Below are 16,083 nucleotides of genomic sequence, written 5' to 3' on the forward strand. Positions count from 1 at the left end.
TAGGGAATTTGCAATTCATTTTAATATTTGTAGTTTGATTTATATTAAAGATAATGCAATCTATGTCCAATTAACAATACATGGCCAATGTAATGTGATTTCCAGATCATGCAAATGGAATAAGCTAGAAGAGGGGGTAAAACTCAATTCTTAACCTCAGATGTAATTTGCTGTGCGAGTTCTGGCAATTTTAAATGACATTGCACTTTTTAATTTTTCCAAAGGCTCAGCAGCAAATTTATCCCAATCAAGAAAGCCTATTATTAATTTACAAGGACAATTGTAGGAGTCTTTATAATTTCTCCGTGCAATTATTCGCCATAAATTGCTAATGATAAAATACAAAGAGTTTGCAAGAAATAACGACTATTATTTGTCTTGGGCTTGAACCTTCTTCAATCTGGAACATCTTCCTGGAGTGTGGGTGATAGTGGCTCCATGTGAAACATCACATGCGTTGTGAAATGCTGGACACTGCTGTTCTGGAAAAGGGGGCAGCACAGGAGCTGCGGCAAAGACGGCACTGGCCTCTAGCAGATTCCTGCACTCGGGGGGCATGTACAGCTGAGCCGTGGACCCTGGACTTTCATATAAAAAGACTCTTTGTTCGCCACTGAATGGCATTAGGCATGGACTTGCTGAGGGGCCACCATGAAGCCTCACATGAGGAGGGCAAACACTAGCCAGAGAGCACAATACGAGAGTCACAGACAGACACATCTCTGCATTTTGGTGCAAAAATGCATATTTTCACGTATAGTTTTACCAGTAGTTTGGTGTTTTGGTGTATTCCTAGCATGTGCTTTCTTGTAAATAGACTAAAATACATGTTTTGTTTTGCTTTTTCCCTCGCTGTATTTTCTCTCTCTTTCTGTTGTGAGTTTAAAGGAAAGGGGATTATGCTGGATATACAGGTGTTTGTGTGTGGTATTACTTTGCACTGGGAAAGATACTCAAACTTGATATTCTAATAACCAGATCATTTTCCTTGCTTTAACCCTTCTTGATATAAAGTCACGTAAAGCCCAGTTAAAATGTGGCATAAGATGGAAATGCTCAGACCCTGAAGACACAGAATTGGACAGCTCTATTCTAATAATCAAGAAAATTCTTTGGTTTAATTCTTATGTTTCTTGTAGCCAAAACTTCACCCTCTGCTCAGCAATGTCTGGTCTCTTTTCAGCATAACCAACAGAAGCACCATACAAAAGTCTTACAATGGATGTCTTAATCTCTCTGTGTGCTTTTAGAGCATTATTTTGAATTCCATCATGCTGCCTTTTTTCTTTCCTCTTCTGAAGTTTTATTACAACAGCAGAATTCCCAGGGAGCTTTGGGGGCAAGGTTCACATAATATAGCCCTGAAGATTTGCTTAGGTGGAATCCATCCCCCAATCCTGGCCATCTTTTGATGATCTTTCTATTTCAAAAAGATTCACTGGGTAGTCTTATAGCATTAGCTGTATGTAGTTTATTTTCTATTTTTTTTATTTACTAGACAGTGAGCATCTACAACCCTTTCATGATGCTTTCTTTCTCTGACCTCACAGTGACAAGGCATCTTGTTCTTTAACATTGAGGGAGGCAGAAAAATGCTTGAGTTGCTCAATGTGTGCCTTCTATACCAGTTTCAAAATGGCTTATTCTTCTGGTTTCCATGGTGACAATTAACACTGTTTCAAGGCATTGTTCCAGTCTCCATTTGGGCAGAATTTTTGGTGTGATTTTTAACAAAAAAAAAAAAAAAAAAAAAAGATTTTAGGAGGGAAAGAGCCTTTAGCATAACTGTCAAAAAAGTTATCTCAATCAAGTCTTTATGCATTTCTAATTATATTTACTTTCAGAAATCCATGTTTTACTGGCTTTGTTTTATAATTCGATTTTAGCATTTGTGTTTTTAAAAAGCAAGCACTGAGTAAGAATTTCTAAAAACTTCTTTAATTTTTAGTTAAAAATAGCAAGCTAGTGTTTGTGGTTATTTTTAGCTTTGTTTTTAAAGTTTTCTTATATACCTCCCGGTACACATGGGAGTGGCATTTTGGATAGGAGTAGCCTGTGTCTTTGATTTAGATCATTCACGTATCTATTAGGAGGCTTCATTAGTCAAAATTGAATTGGCCAGGCAAATACACTTAATAATGTAAATATGCCCTTTCAATAGAGTATATTTTATTTTCGACTAGACAGAGAGGCCCACAGCAGGTGCTGTGGGGAAATTAAATACTGGATGCTTATTTACCTTTGCACTCAAGGAAAGCCATCTGACTTTAACTTTGTTAATCTCATTTTTGGCTATTGAAGAGTAGTCCCTATCATAATATCCCCAGACTATAGGACACAATGGGGGCAGTCTCTGCTCACTTGCTGCTGTGGGTGAAATGAATATGAAGATTAAATTATCTTCTCTCCACAGGAGAAAGTAGCCCTACTTGATAGGATGACTGAGAACTGATGGAGCTGGCAGTTGATTCTCCCCATCTAAGGCTTCTTTGCTGAAAAGATGTTGAAAGAGAAAAGAGCAAAATGTCTTGGGTATCAGCAAAAACAACCCTCTGGCATTGTTACACATATATACAACATGAGGTCCTAAGTCATATCAGATTCAACCTTCAGAGGGCCTCAAAACTTAAAGTCAATATCTGTGCCTTAAATTACATGAGATTCTGGTACCCCTTGTGCATATACTGATACACCTAATGATTAGCTAGATTCTCCTAGCTTTGATAGTTTGAAAGCATTGTCCATCAATCACATCTTTGATCAAGCTATTTATACAGTAGGTTACATGGTGGTGAGACAGGGAGCATACGTAAAGACAAGTTTTTTAATGTAATAACCTTTTATAATAGCCATTGCAGTGACTACTTGTACCACATTTCCTAGAGAAAATTATTTTACTATGTCTAAAATTAAATTAATTGCTTTTTATATTTTTTTATTATTACCAGACTATCATTTTTATGAGACAAATCTAAACTGTCCTCTGTCTTGACTGATCTGCTGTGTGGGAGCCCTTAAAAGTTGGGGTAAAGAGAGGGATGAGCTTGTCATAAGTGAAGTGATAACTGGTTGAGACTGCTCCCAGGTGGCACAGTCAGAGGACTCCTTCTATCAGTGCACGTGGCATAAGCAAAAGATTTAAATAGGATTCTTCTGCCTCCCTGAAATGCTGGTTTCCCCAATATTATGTCAAAGAAGTCTTACCAAATTAATTATGTAAATCTTTGTCAGCAGCATCATCTTTAGATGGGAATCTGATTACCTAAAGCAGATTGCCCTCTCCTCAATCATCACTTTGATAAATAAAACACTATCTAGGTTTCTAGAATACTTGTTGAGTATTTTGTCCAGAAAACTCGGTGGCCAGTGTTTTTTAAGTATTGGAGTAACATGGTCCTGGTAATTGCCTGCCATCAGAAAATGCAATCAGAATCTCCCATGTGTCACAGGTCAAATTCTGGAAGAGTTCTGAAACAACCCTTCATTTTTTTTATTATGCATATTCATGTAATTTTGGATACTTTGACACTCTGATCAACATTCATTAATACTATGAAATGCTTTAAATCATCTCATTTAAAACATTTTGTTCTGTGATCCACAAATGACTAACATTTGCAGAAGTTTACATAATACAAATGATGTGTGTGTTTAGTGTAAATGAAAGATTAAAATATGAAACAAAGTATGCAAACATATACACATAAATGCTGAGTATCTATTACCCAAAACAAGGATTTCATTCCTTCTTTTCCTATAAGCTACTTCCAATTGTATTTTAGTTTGGGATCTTATCTAATACTGTGTTTTCAGGGTGAATAACATGCTTGGGCATGTTTTGGACTTCCTGATTTGCTACTTTGCCCAGACAAAAGCTTTTCTCTTTGGATCTGATGAGGCGACCCTCTTAGCTCAGTTAGCGCAATAGAGCAATACTTCCAAGGGCCTCAGTGGCCCAGCTTACGTGCCTCAAAGGAAAAAATTGGAGGATCGCCATTACGTTTTGGAAATGTGCTAAAGTTGTAAATATGGATAATGTTTTAACCAGAATCTAGTTTTCTACTCAGAGGTGTTTTTGTGTGTAGTACATTTTAAAAATATAGTCATTTATAGCTATTTGTAATTTAAAACTTTCTAACTATGAAGTTATCCAAATAGAGTGTTTTGAAGAGAATCACTATAGAAACTGCCACTATAGAAATCACTATAGAAACATTATTAAATGGCACTTAGGTTATCTCTAGCAAAGCATCTCTTAGCAGAGACTCACTTGGCAGTTTATTAGAATATAACATGTATTGGGGGAGAGGTATCTGTAGTCAATTGTGATGTTGGGGGACATTTTGTGGTAATCATTAAAGAGGCATAGATTTGTAAACATTTCCAAAGCACTGATTTGCTCTTTTTTTTTTCCTCTATATGTACCTCTTCTCAGGCCCACACAGTTTTTAAGTAAAAGAAAAATGGGGAGAAAAAGTGTTAACTGAGAATTCAGGAGACTTACAGGCTAAGGAGGAAGGTCACACAATCTTTAGGGATCATTTTATTTGTACCTGTACCACCAGTTCTTTGTGGGGCAGAGATGAGAGATGGGCAGCACTCCGGAGTCACATGCTAGCTGAAATGAACTGTAATATTAAATCTCTCTGGACCAGGTATTTTCCTGTTTGGAATATCTTAAATCAAAGATCATTTGTGTGTGTAAACTTTACTTTAAAAATGACATAAATCTTAGTCAACTAAATGCAATCCCTTGGATGTTGATGTATGTGTGAGTGATATATATTTGAAATGTTTCCGTAACATTCCTCAACTACTGAAGATACTTGGATTTAGCCTCCCCATAAATTTTATTGGAAACAAAAACATTTAACACCCATGAGCATCACTAACTCTGTGCTGAAAGACTCTTTAAGAACACCTGTCTCCCTAATGAGATCTCTCCTTTTCTTTTACCGTTTCAGCGGTACAGTGTGGAAATGTCCATCAGGGACCCGAAAAAGGCGGAGCTGCTTAGTAAGGTTGAAGCACTGAAGAAAGGTGGCGTTTTACTACCAAATGATCTCCTTGAAAAAGTGGATTCAATTAATGAAAAATGGGAACTGCTTGGGGTATTTGCATTTTTATTACTGTTTGTAGGTTATGTGTACATTTTTTGTGTAGTGAAGTACTCTATCTGTCTGATTTCTAATTTGAAGCACAAATATCTCTCTCTTTCAATTCACCACCTACCTTTCAAACAAGCTATTTATGCTATTATGAGGGAAAAACACTGCTTTTCCTCTTCTGTTGCTTTTTTTTTTTTAACTCTGAGCTTGTCTTCTCTCAGATTTTAATAATTTTGGTTCTTTAATACATAAAAAAGTAAGTAAAATATGCCATGTATTATGGGTATGCACCAAGTCAACTATAATACAGTATATCTGATATACACTGACTGTCATGCTTGAATGAATGTTAATAGAATTTATTCTGAAGGTACATGTTAGAGACATCCACTGTTTAACTATTTACTGTACCCTTCAGACGAAAAGTGGAGTTGTCACTACAGCTTCCAAGTCACAAGAAAGCCACCAAAACAAAGATGCAAATCTGACCCAAATCTGAATTGCAGAATGAAATCGGCCACTGTTTTGTGCCTCAATTTCCAGCTCACTTTTAACAAAAGCCCAAAAAAAAAAAAAAAGTTTCGTGTAATTCATTTCACGCAATGATGGGCTGGGTCTCAGCCAAAGACTGTGTTGCAAGAATCTGGCAAAAAGGCAATATAGAGATTCTGTTAACCACAGACCAGGATGGCACTTGTGCGAGAGACAGTGCTGTCCTTTTGTTGGAAGACAGCTGAGAGAGAGAGGTTAAACTGTATTTTTTCATCCACTTCTCTCCTAAATTGCCTTCACTTCAAATCAAGGGTAAGCTAAATTTGTCAATTACTTAAATGATTAATTATAACAGCAAAGTATGGGCGGTGTCAGCTATGGAGCATAATTTTGCATGCCTTCCCTTTTCTGCCTTTTTTTAATTTTAAAGAAATAATACTCCAAAAATATTTTGAATAAAAAGCTCTCCGTGTACCTTGATGACTTGGAGGAATGCCAGTGTTCGGTTTATGCCATACTTAATCTAGGTGATTAAAAACTGCAAGTTTAAATCCTCGCTTTCTCATCTAAATTCACTACACTCTGCACTTGTGCAAAGTAACTTAAAACATCGAAAGTTTTTATTCTGACCTACTGTTACTTTTTACTAGTAATTAGTGGCTTCCACTTTATAATATGGTGATTGAAATCAGAACCTGCTAAATTCCACAGAATTCGTTGATGATCTACAGGAGAAACGTGGTTAACATACGACATTTTTAAAGGGTTATTTCACTAAATAGATGAGATCAGCAACTTTATGTGCTTGATAGAAAGAGCAATAGTTTATGTTGTATTTTAATATTATCTATTTCTAATTTGATAAGCAGCTCACAATAATCTTTTCTGAAAATTGTTTGATGTTGGGTTATATTGCTTCCTCAACAAAAATTGTAAATCAAGAGAAGATTAAAGAAAGAAACAATATTTAGCTATCCTTCATGAGTCAGATACAAAAAAATGGTTGTCATTTTGACAAAAATACCCTTTGAGTACAATAGGCAGAATTTTGTAATGATTTAGGGGGTGAGAAGGGTGGAAGGGAGACTTTAGCAAAACCTATGCCACACCAACACCACCAGGCATCCTGCTTTAATTGGCATGATTACATTTTAATTGGCATGAAAAAAATTTAAAGACAAGGATTTTAACTTCTAACAATAGTAAAATAGAGGGATATGGTTTTTAATATTACTTTCATCTAAGGTGAACAGTGTGGAATGGAAATACATTAGAATGAAATGTCAGTGGTGCGTACAGTTTAATCTGTGAAATTTTGTCCCCTGTGCTGCATATTACTCTGTCTCAATTGCATATTAAACAACCCTATCAAGGCAGGCATTGGCATCTGCTGTGCTGACACAAATTGTGAATTAAATGAAATTGATGTCCTCTGTCGTATATTTATGAAGACGGACCATTCTCTGAAGTATTCTGTTTATGAAGAATTTATGATTGCAAACTGTTCCAGAACAAAAAAGTGGCAATAAATTCTTTTTTGTGACCCTACCCTCCAAGGGCATTGATTTCACCTCCTGCTGCTACTTTTGTTACAGCATAAAAACAATAGCTAAATCTGGATTCCACCGAGGGTCTTCAAATTATCAATATTTGCACCATGAAAATACAAGGGTGTTGCCAAGAAAGGCTATTTTTCTGTTATGATCTCCTAAAGATACTATTTACAGAACACTACGCAGCAAATGAATGTTTGTTGACTTAATTTTATTTGTGTTTTAAAGCTTATTTTTGTAGGTTTAATTCATCATTATAGATTAACTCCTACTGATTCTCCAGAGTGTTTTCCTTAAAAAGAAAGAAAGAAAGAAAGAAAGAAAGAAAGAAAAAAGGCCCTCTCAGCTGCACGTTCATGCCATAGAGGTTAATCTAAGAAGGCTTCTAGAATAGTGGATTGGGACTTCTTTTGACACGTATATTAGAAAGTCTAGCATCCAGAAATGCAAAGTGGGAGAAATTGTGGGGCTGAACAATTTCCAAGTCAGGTAAAATGTAACAACAGCACCAAGGAGGCTACCCCTTCTTAACAGCCATGGTTTGGGAAATTGTAGTTTATGAAATGAAAGAGAGAGAGAGAGAGAGAGAAAGAGAGAGAGAAGAAAGAAAAGAAAAAGAAAGAAAGAAAGAAAAGAAAGAAAGAAAGAAAGAAAGAAGAAAGAAATAATTTAATTCTCCATGCACAATCTACTCTTGGCCTCTTTAGTATATTGATTAAACTCGGACTTCTATCTCCTGAAAATATTATGCAGGGAATATTTTACTGTAAACTCCTGTCATGAGAATTTAAATGAATTTTCATCAGTGACCATAGTGAACTTTTCCTTCCTGTTAAAGGAAATTATAAGTGAATGAGGTCTTCTTAAGCCTCTAGTGGTAGTCAGAACAACACACATTGCTCAAGAATTCAAAAATCCTAAATGGAACAATGAGCTAATCTGAACTGAATGTCAGTTGTGAGGTGGCAGGTGCAGTGGGACACCTTCCAGGTGGCTCTTGTTACTAACCAAACTATGGTATGTTTTTGGTGCTGAAGCTAATCTATTTTTTTTGTTTTTGTTGTTGTTGGTTTTTGTTTATTTGTTTGTTTTTGGTTTTGTTTTTGCTTTTAATCTGATGCATTAGAAAACCCTAGGACAGAAGATCCAGGACACAATGGCAGGACACAGTGGGTCTGGTCCACGTGACCTGCTCTCTCCTGAAAGCGGAAGCCTGGTAAGGCAGCTGGAGGTCAGGATCAAAGAACTGAAAGGGTGGCTAAGAGATACAGAGCTTTTCATCTTCAATTCCTGTCTGAGACAAGAAAAGGAAGGAACAATGAATGCTGAGAAACAACTGCAATACTTTAAGGTAATAAAAAAACAATCAAAGTTGATAAAAAGCTTTCTTTATGGTAGGGATGAAATATTTATCAAGTACATAAAGTATTATACCCATGTATCTATGTATCACTGTGCACTTAAATGTTTCTTTGAATTTATAGACACCCTCCACATTTCTTGTATGCCAACATCTCTGTGTGTATAAAGATGAACATTAAACATATCAAATACACATTGTATAGGGGAAATCTCTGCTGCTTGTGTGTTTTGTGCAATGCCTGTGGAGGGAGGGCTTTGATAAATTAAAAGCAGACCAGCAAACACTAAAAAATACTGAGGACTTTGAAAGGCAGACCTAAATGTTCCATAAATAATCTGGCTAAAAATACTTCATAAATTGATATGATAAAAGCACATGATTTAATTGAAGACCATTAATGCTAACAAAAGGAAACATAATTTTTACATATGAGAGAATCAACTATTTATAGAGGGAGGAAATAAAGTAAGAGGTTCCTACATTACAGGCATAGTCCATTGTAGAAAAATGCCAACCTTGGCAACACAGCTGGGTGCGTATTCATTGTATATCCGCAAAGAAGAAGCATTTACCCCATTTGTTTCCATGGTATATGCAAGATCTATTCAAAAGCAGTTCAGAATTCAAATATTTTCTTTTATTGCCTATGCTAGCCTGTACTACTTGAATCCTCCTTTAAATGTGGTAATCATTTGGGCTCTGAGGCTTTGGGGTTATAGGATATGAATTTGGTGCAAGAAACCTTCTGGCATGAATGGTCTCAAAGAGGAGAAAGGGGGAAACCAAGAAGGAAAGAACTTCTTAGGACCAAGCAACTGTTTCTTTTCCAAGCCTTCCAGAACCAGGTTTTATTCATTACCCCCATGCCCAGCCCCCCACCCTGCACCCACCATCCCCTCACAGCCCTATGGTCTTCCAGCAGTGGATCAGAGAATTTAGTCACATGTGGCCCATGGTTTACCTCCTGCCTTCCAGACAGGCAGGCTCATGTTGCTTACCTGCACAGCCTAGGAGGAGGAACCCTTTAAGATAAGACCACCATACTTCCTAGTAAACTGCATTGCACACCTACAAATTGTTTTGGTTGAAAACCTCCTCTTCTCCCATTGAATGACAAGACCAAACTGGAAATTAAATGAAAGCCTCTTCCCAAGGCAAATAGATTTTTACTGTTTAAAATCTAACATCCAGAAGATTTGTTATTTCGTCTCTTCCTGTCTTGCCCTAACCTTCACTGCAGGGAAATGAAGTCTTCAGATGGTTGAATGCTGTGTTATTTTGAATTTGGCATGTACCCTATAAAGCATCCTGGTCATTAGTAGGCTGGATGATGTGAAATATATTTTTTCTCTATAGTATCTATATCACAACTTTAGTGAACCAGTTAATGGCCCCAGACAGTTGTGTAACCTTGGTCATGTTTCTCGTATTATCCCTCGGTGCTTCAGTTTCTTCATCCCATAAGATGAGATACCAATAGTATTTATTTCACACAGTTATGAGTTTACATACATAAATTATTATTTCTACTTTTTGTAATGGTTCATTTAAGGGATAGGAATCTCTTCATATTATAAACCTCCAAATGTAACATAATAATTAGAAACTGACAGGAAGTTTGTTATTACAATTATTTGTATACCTACCTACTCCCATATCTCATAGATATTTAAAAACAATCCCCCCACACTTTTGTTATTATTATAAGTTGAAGAATGAGCAGTTCTATATTAATATAGCTGATGCTTCCAAAGACATTAGCTTCATGCTTTAGCTTTGTATAGTGTCATCAACAATATACAATATTGCTGATACAATGTACAATATACATTGTGAGTATATATATGTGTGTGTCTCATTTGATGCTAATAGCAACCTATGAAGTGGAATCTTGATTTTGCAGAATGTGCCTATGGAAACACACACGGAGGTTAAGTTTTGCAAGTCCAAGGCCACATATAATGAGTGGTAGAATTAGGTTTTAAATCCAGGGCTGTCTGAGTGTAAAGCCTATTCTCTGAACTACTATGCAAAATTGATATTTATTGATATTTATTGAATGCCTTTCAATGCTGCATGGCTCAAAGGAAAAAAACAGGACAGAACCAAATGTCACTATTTCTTTGTGGTTGGTTTATCAATCATAATTTTCAGTAATTTGGCCAGAATAGCAGATAGTCTTAGCTACTGAAGATCTTGGGAGGTAGAAATATTTGTGTTTTTATTTTACATTTTTATACTGCAGCAGTGTAAACTTCTTTGCCATGGGTCACTTTTTAAATTGAAGCATTCAAACTTTTAGAGTTTATGGAGCCCTGATAATTTTTCTCTATAACTTGAAACTTCAGTTCCTTCTACAATTTTGACCTTGAGGAGTTTGATCAGATAAGCTAAGTGGATCTAGCATGATGGCACTTCTTTTTTGTTTTGTAAGAAAGCTTTACGCCTGTCTGTTGGAATAAATGTCTTTCCTAGCCAGAATTTTAAATATTTCTGAGCTGTTTACTCTTTAGCGTTTAGTGTATGATTAATCAAGTGTTCTGTATATTACCACATTCATTGGGCAAATTAAACCAAATGTTTGTAATATAATAATAATGTAGCATAATGTTTATAACCTGTCAAAATCATAATTGATAATAGGCATATGCAGAATAAAAACTTTTACCACAAACCTAAAGAACAGATACCCTCTGCCTTTCTAAGTGATAAAGCCTCTCCAAAGAGCGTTATTAAAGAAACTTTACGTGTGGAACTTTTTGTCACATTTCTCCTCTTCTTGTGTGTTCCCAAATGTCTTCTGCTGTCAATGGTCACACTGAAGACAGGCTTTATCCACAGGACTTAGCTTTATGATTCTCCATTCTCTAAAATCTCAGGCTTTTAACAGAATGAATTCCTTTATGTGACACCCAGAGTAATGATAGATAAGCCACAGTGCACTACCCCGGAGAACAGGGTGGGAAGGTGCTGCATATAAAAAGGAAACCCCCCCCCCCCCCAAAAAAAAGGAAAACCCATTACTTTGTAGACACAACTGTTTCCTTCTTAGAGTTTGGTCTGGGTTGAGAGAAAGGAATCGGATCTTAAGTATTAGGAAGAAGAGAAAAAGCGGTTGTGGAATGTATTCTTTTACTTTAAGGCAGTAAGTGTGATAAACATGGGATAAACAAGACAAAATTCTACCTAAGAAAGAAAGAGTCAAAGCCCAGCACAGGGAGATACACGAAGGTGTGAACCTAAGACTCCTGGGACAGAAACACAGAATCATCAAGGAGTGAACACCCCATTACAATAAAATGTGGAGAGCACATCAGAGAGTTAATGAGGTCAGCTGGCAAAGGACCCCTTAGAGTCCTCTGTGTGTGTGTAGCTTCAGTGCCATTGGCTGGAAAGCACTACTTTTTAATGATGACCCTTCCAAGAGAAAATAATTGCTTAATCATATGTTTCTTATATTTCATAATGAAATTCATTATCCTAAAGACTCGAATTGGGGAGAAATTATTCATGACTAGCTAAAAGAGGCTGTAGCACTGGACTGGGCCCAGAACCAGCCCAGGAAGGCAAGTTTAGAGCTGCCAAGAAGGTCTGTCATCAAGAAGGTGAATGAGTGGAATAGATTTAGTAAGCTTGGCTGTGATTAATGTCTCAAATTTGCTTAGCAATTTAAATTTGACCAAGCACTTTTATCCAAACTATTATACTTAAACTTTCCACTAATTATGTAAGGTGAAAATTATGATTACTTTCTTTTGGGTGTTCTAATTTATTTTTATGAATGGCGAACTTGAGGTGTGGAAAGTCAACATGACTTGTTGGAGTCCTCACAGCAACTAGCAGCAGAGGCAGAGCAAAAGCCATGGTCTTTGGGTTCAAATTCCAGTATTCTCCCATCTGGTCATTCACCGATCTTTCAGAATAAACACTGAAACCTCATTGTACACTAAATCAAGGGTTGGCGAGCATTTTGTTGCAAAAGGCCATATAACACAATCTCTGTCACAATTACTCAACTTGGCTGCTGTAGTGTAAAAGCAGCCACCAGTAATATGTAAATGAATTAATATAGTGCGTTCAATAAAACTAATTTACAAAACTATTTACAAAAGCAGACAGTGGGCCAGATTTGGCCCTCAGGCCTTAGGTTCCTGACCCTGCTCTAGATTACAAAAATTACCATAAACATGGGCATGGCTACCATCTGCATCTCCTTTGAGGAAAGGAGGCCATGTTAGAATTACAGTAGGAGGAACAAAACATTCTTTAATAATTTTAACAATGACAACTAATCCTTACCAAGTGTTTGTAGGATGTAAGTCACAGTTTCTAAATGTTTAACCTCCACTTGCTTATTAATCCTTATCACCATCCTAAGGCAGATAGTTTATTATCCCGTATGTATAGATGAGAAAATGGTGGTAGGGAAAAATGAAGTTATTTGCTTAAGGTAGTAAATGATAGAGCCAATAGTCTGTTCCAGAATCTGCCATTACTTTGTAGACTCAACAGTCCCTGGGTTAAAGATCTTTTTCTGAAAAGAGAAAAACACATTAACTGGTAGCCTCCTCTTGTTCCTCATCCCATTTCTGAATACTCGGCAGCCAGCTGAAGGAAGTCAGTGAGTCAGTTTTAAATCTTGGAAATTAAAATTTTTAGGATACAGTCTTTAAAAGGATGCTAAATTAACTATTAAATGTGTAGCATTACTAAGTAATTACTCTGAAAAGGAGTATCACAAATACATCTTTTAATAAAAGGAGATAAATAAAAGGGCTAAACACAGTTCACATGCTTTGAGAAATGTTTTCCCAAATCTCACTGTGTGGTTTCCAGAAGTAAAAATTGGACCAATCTAGCCAAGACATTTAGAGGGAATTTCCCATGTCCGTTATAACCAATCTCAAATGCCACCACAAATAATCACACTTCCTGTGTCCCTCACAGCCCATATTTTTAAGGAGATTAGGTTGGAAGACAGAAGAGGATATTTTGGAAGTTTTGGAATATGTGAAAGGAAGTTGTGGTTCCTACAGGTCCAGGATCATCCCTGCTGCTGTTTTCTGGAGCCATTACAAACTTTGTAATGATGTTGTTGGCAAAGCTGCAAAGAATTACAGTGATTCAATCTGGCTGTGACAAAAGCATCTGAATGCTTTCAAAATCAACAGATATCAGATGAGACTTAATCTTTTCTATATGTCTTAGATAAATTTTTTTAAAAGCTATAATATTAACCAAGTATGTTTGTCAAAAGAAAATACTGAATTCAGCTTTTATCAGGTATTTTTTCCCACCATATATTAAAAAAAAATCTATCATCTAACACTTTAGTAATTTTAAGTAACTGGTTACAATCCAGAACTGCCTTTTAAAAAAATTTGGCTGGGTTAAGGTTTAAATTCAAAGATAGACTTAAATAAATGTTACACACACTACCATCTGGGGGTAGTGGGAAGATCTACAGGAAATTTTTATAGGCAGTCCCAATGCAGCCTTTTAAAGTAAATAAAAGGAAACAACAGAGGCCAAATTCTTTATGAGCATACCTTTTACTAGAAGAAGATGCTGAATTGTTTCTATGAAGGAGAATGAGTTGAGGATACAAGGATATAACTGTGTACTTATTTCACATGTGTCATTTGTATTACTGCTGTCAGGTAAACCAGATTCATGGAAATTAAAGACAGCAATGCAAATCTTGAAAGATTAGAAACAGGTTTCACCCATTTTTACTTTATGGCTGCTTAGACAATCAACATAGTTGCTTTGAGGCTCTGAAACCATCATGATTAATGTTTCTATTCTTGATTCTTAACTGATTTTTTAAAAAGATTTTATTTATTTATTCATGAGAGATACAGAGAGAGGCAGAGACACAGGCAGAGAGAGAAGCAGGCTCCCTACCGGGAGCCTGATGAGGGACTCAATCCCAGGACCCCAAGATCACTACCTGAGCCGAAGGCAGATGCTTAACCACTGAGCCACCCAGTCATCCCTCTCAACTGATCACTTAACATTACTTAAATATCATTTTTATTGTTAATAAACCCAAATTAGGAAGAAACTGGGGGAACAGAATTGCAAACTTGTCTCCATACTCTCCATTTAATCTAAGTGTAGGATGAGAGCAGTGCATCTGACCCACAATAGTGAAGAAACTTACACCAATGAGTTCAAGATGCTTGGGTTTGTAGTGGTTCTACCTATTTCTAATCCATTATCTTTCTTAAAGTCCTAGGTTTCTCATCTTAAAAATGGGGATAACAGGGTACCTAGGTAGCTCAGCGGATTACGCAGCTGACTCTTGATTTATGGCTCAGGTCATGATCTCAGCGTTATGAGACAGACCCACGTCTGGGTCTTTACTGAATTTTCCCCTCTCACCTGTGAAAAGGACGGCTCTTTTAGGGTACAATAGACCAAATCAGATTATCAAATGTGGGTATTCACATCAGACTATTTTTCAGCTTTTGAGCAAGATAGCAAAACAGCTACTTAGAGTCCTTCTTCATTTTTTGTCTTCCTGATCTTTTATAAACACTCTTTTTAGACCTTCATTCTATTTCTCCCAGATTACTGCTCTACACACACAATTAGATATCCATTTAAGGAGATAAACAAAATTTCTTTTTTTAGTGTTCATAATGAGTTGTCAGTCTTCTGTAACTTTAGCACCATGTCATTCTTTTACAATTTACCAGTTAATAGTATTTATTGAGTACCCTCGCTAGGTGATGTTAGTTGGCAACATTATAATCTAGGATTTCTAGCTATGTAATCTCCGTAAATAATTTCTTTTTGCCTGATATCCTTTTTTGTAAATTTAGGTTTTTGGTTTGAAAGGATTCCTTTCACCTCTAGCATTCTGTGATTCTGCAGTAGGCATCTTCTTCCTTTGATAAATTTATTCAATTATAGATGCCATTTAACTCCTCTAAACAACACTTTGAGTTTGGCACAAAATTTCTGATACATAGCCAATTCTGTGTACCAGGAATCATGTTTACTTCACTGGGAATGATGCTTCAGAAGGACAAAGGCATCTTTTGAACCAGAGTTTATTGCCTTTGGAACCACCCTAGCCAACTTTGTCTTCGTACCCATTTCCTTTCTAACATTATGATACCTTTATAATTTGAATAGAGATGCTGATCTAAAATGGGAAAGAAAAGGTCTTCCTAGTCATAAATTTCAATCAGAATGGTGGCACAGGTAGCATGAATATATATGTTTTTGTTGTTTTATACATTATTGGGACCTGGTTGTCTTAAAAGTAGAAAGAACTGTTCCAATAAATCACTGGTACGATTTTGTGATGACAAGCAAATGTACAGGTCTGTGAGAAGTGGAATACAGAAAACTCTTGGTTAAAATTAATGACCAGTGGGGTGCCTGGGTGGCTCAGATGGTTAAGCATCTGCCTTTGGCTCAGGTCATGATCTCCAGGTCCTGGGGTTGAGCCCCACATTTGGCTCCACTGCTCAGTGGGGAGTCTGCTTCTCCCTCTCTGCCTCAAATGAATAAATAAAATCTGTAAAAATAATATATATAATTAATAGTTTGA

General features: G+C 36.4%; 1 protein-coding gene across 6 annotated transcripts in view; it reads left to right on the plus strand.

The window, feature by feature from the left end:
- AKAP6 (A-kinase anchoring protein 6) overlaps nucleotides 1-16,083 on the plus strand; it is a 571,491-nt gene that overhangs the window by 478,943 nt on the left and 76,465 nt on the right. For all 6 annotated transcript variants that reach the window (XM_072761386.1, XM_026007685.2, XM_072761389.1 and 3 more), the window contains 2 exons: nucleotides 4,965-5,111; nucleotides 8,280-8,504. In XM_072761386.1, coding sequence (XP_072617487.1) covers nucleotides 4,965-5,111; nucleotides 8,280-8,504 — 372 coding nt within the window. The remainder of the gene's footprint in view (nucleotides 1-4,964; nucleotides 5,112-8,279; nucleotides 8,505-16,083) is intronic.

Source organism: Vulpes vulpes, chromosome 6, assembly GCF_048418805.1.
Source record: "Vulpes vulpes isolate BD-2025 chromosome 6, VulVul3, whole genome shotgun sequence".
Taxonomy (NCBI): domain Eukaryota; kingdom Metazoa; phylum Chordata; class Mammalia; order Carnivora; family Canidae; genus Vulpes; species Vulpes vulpes.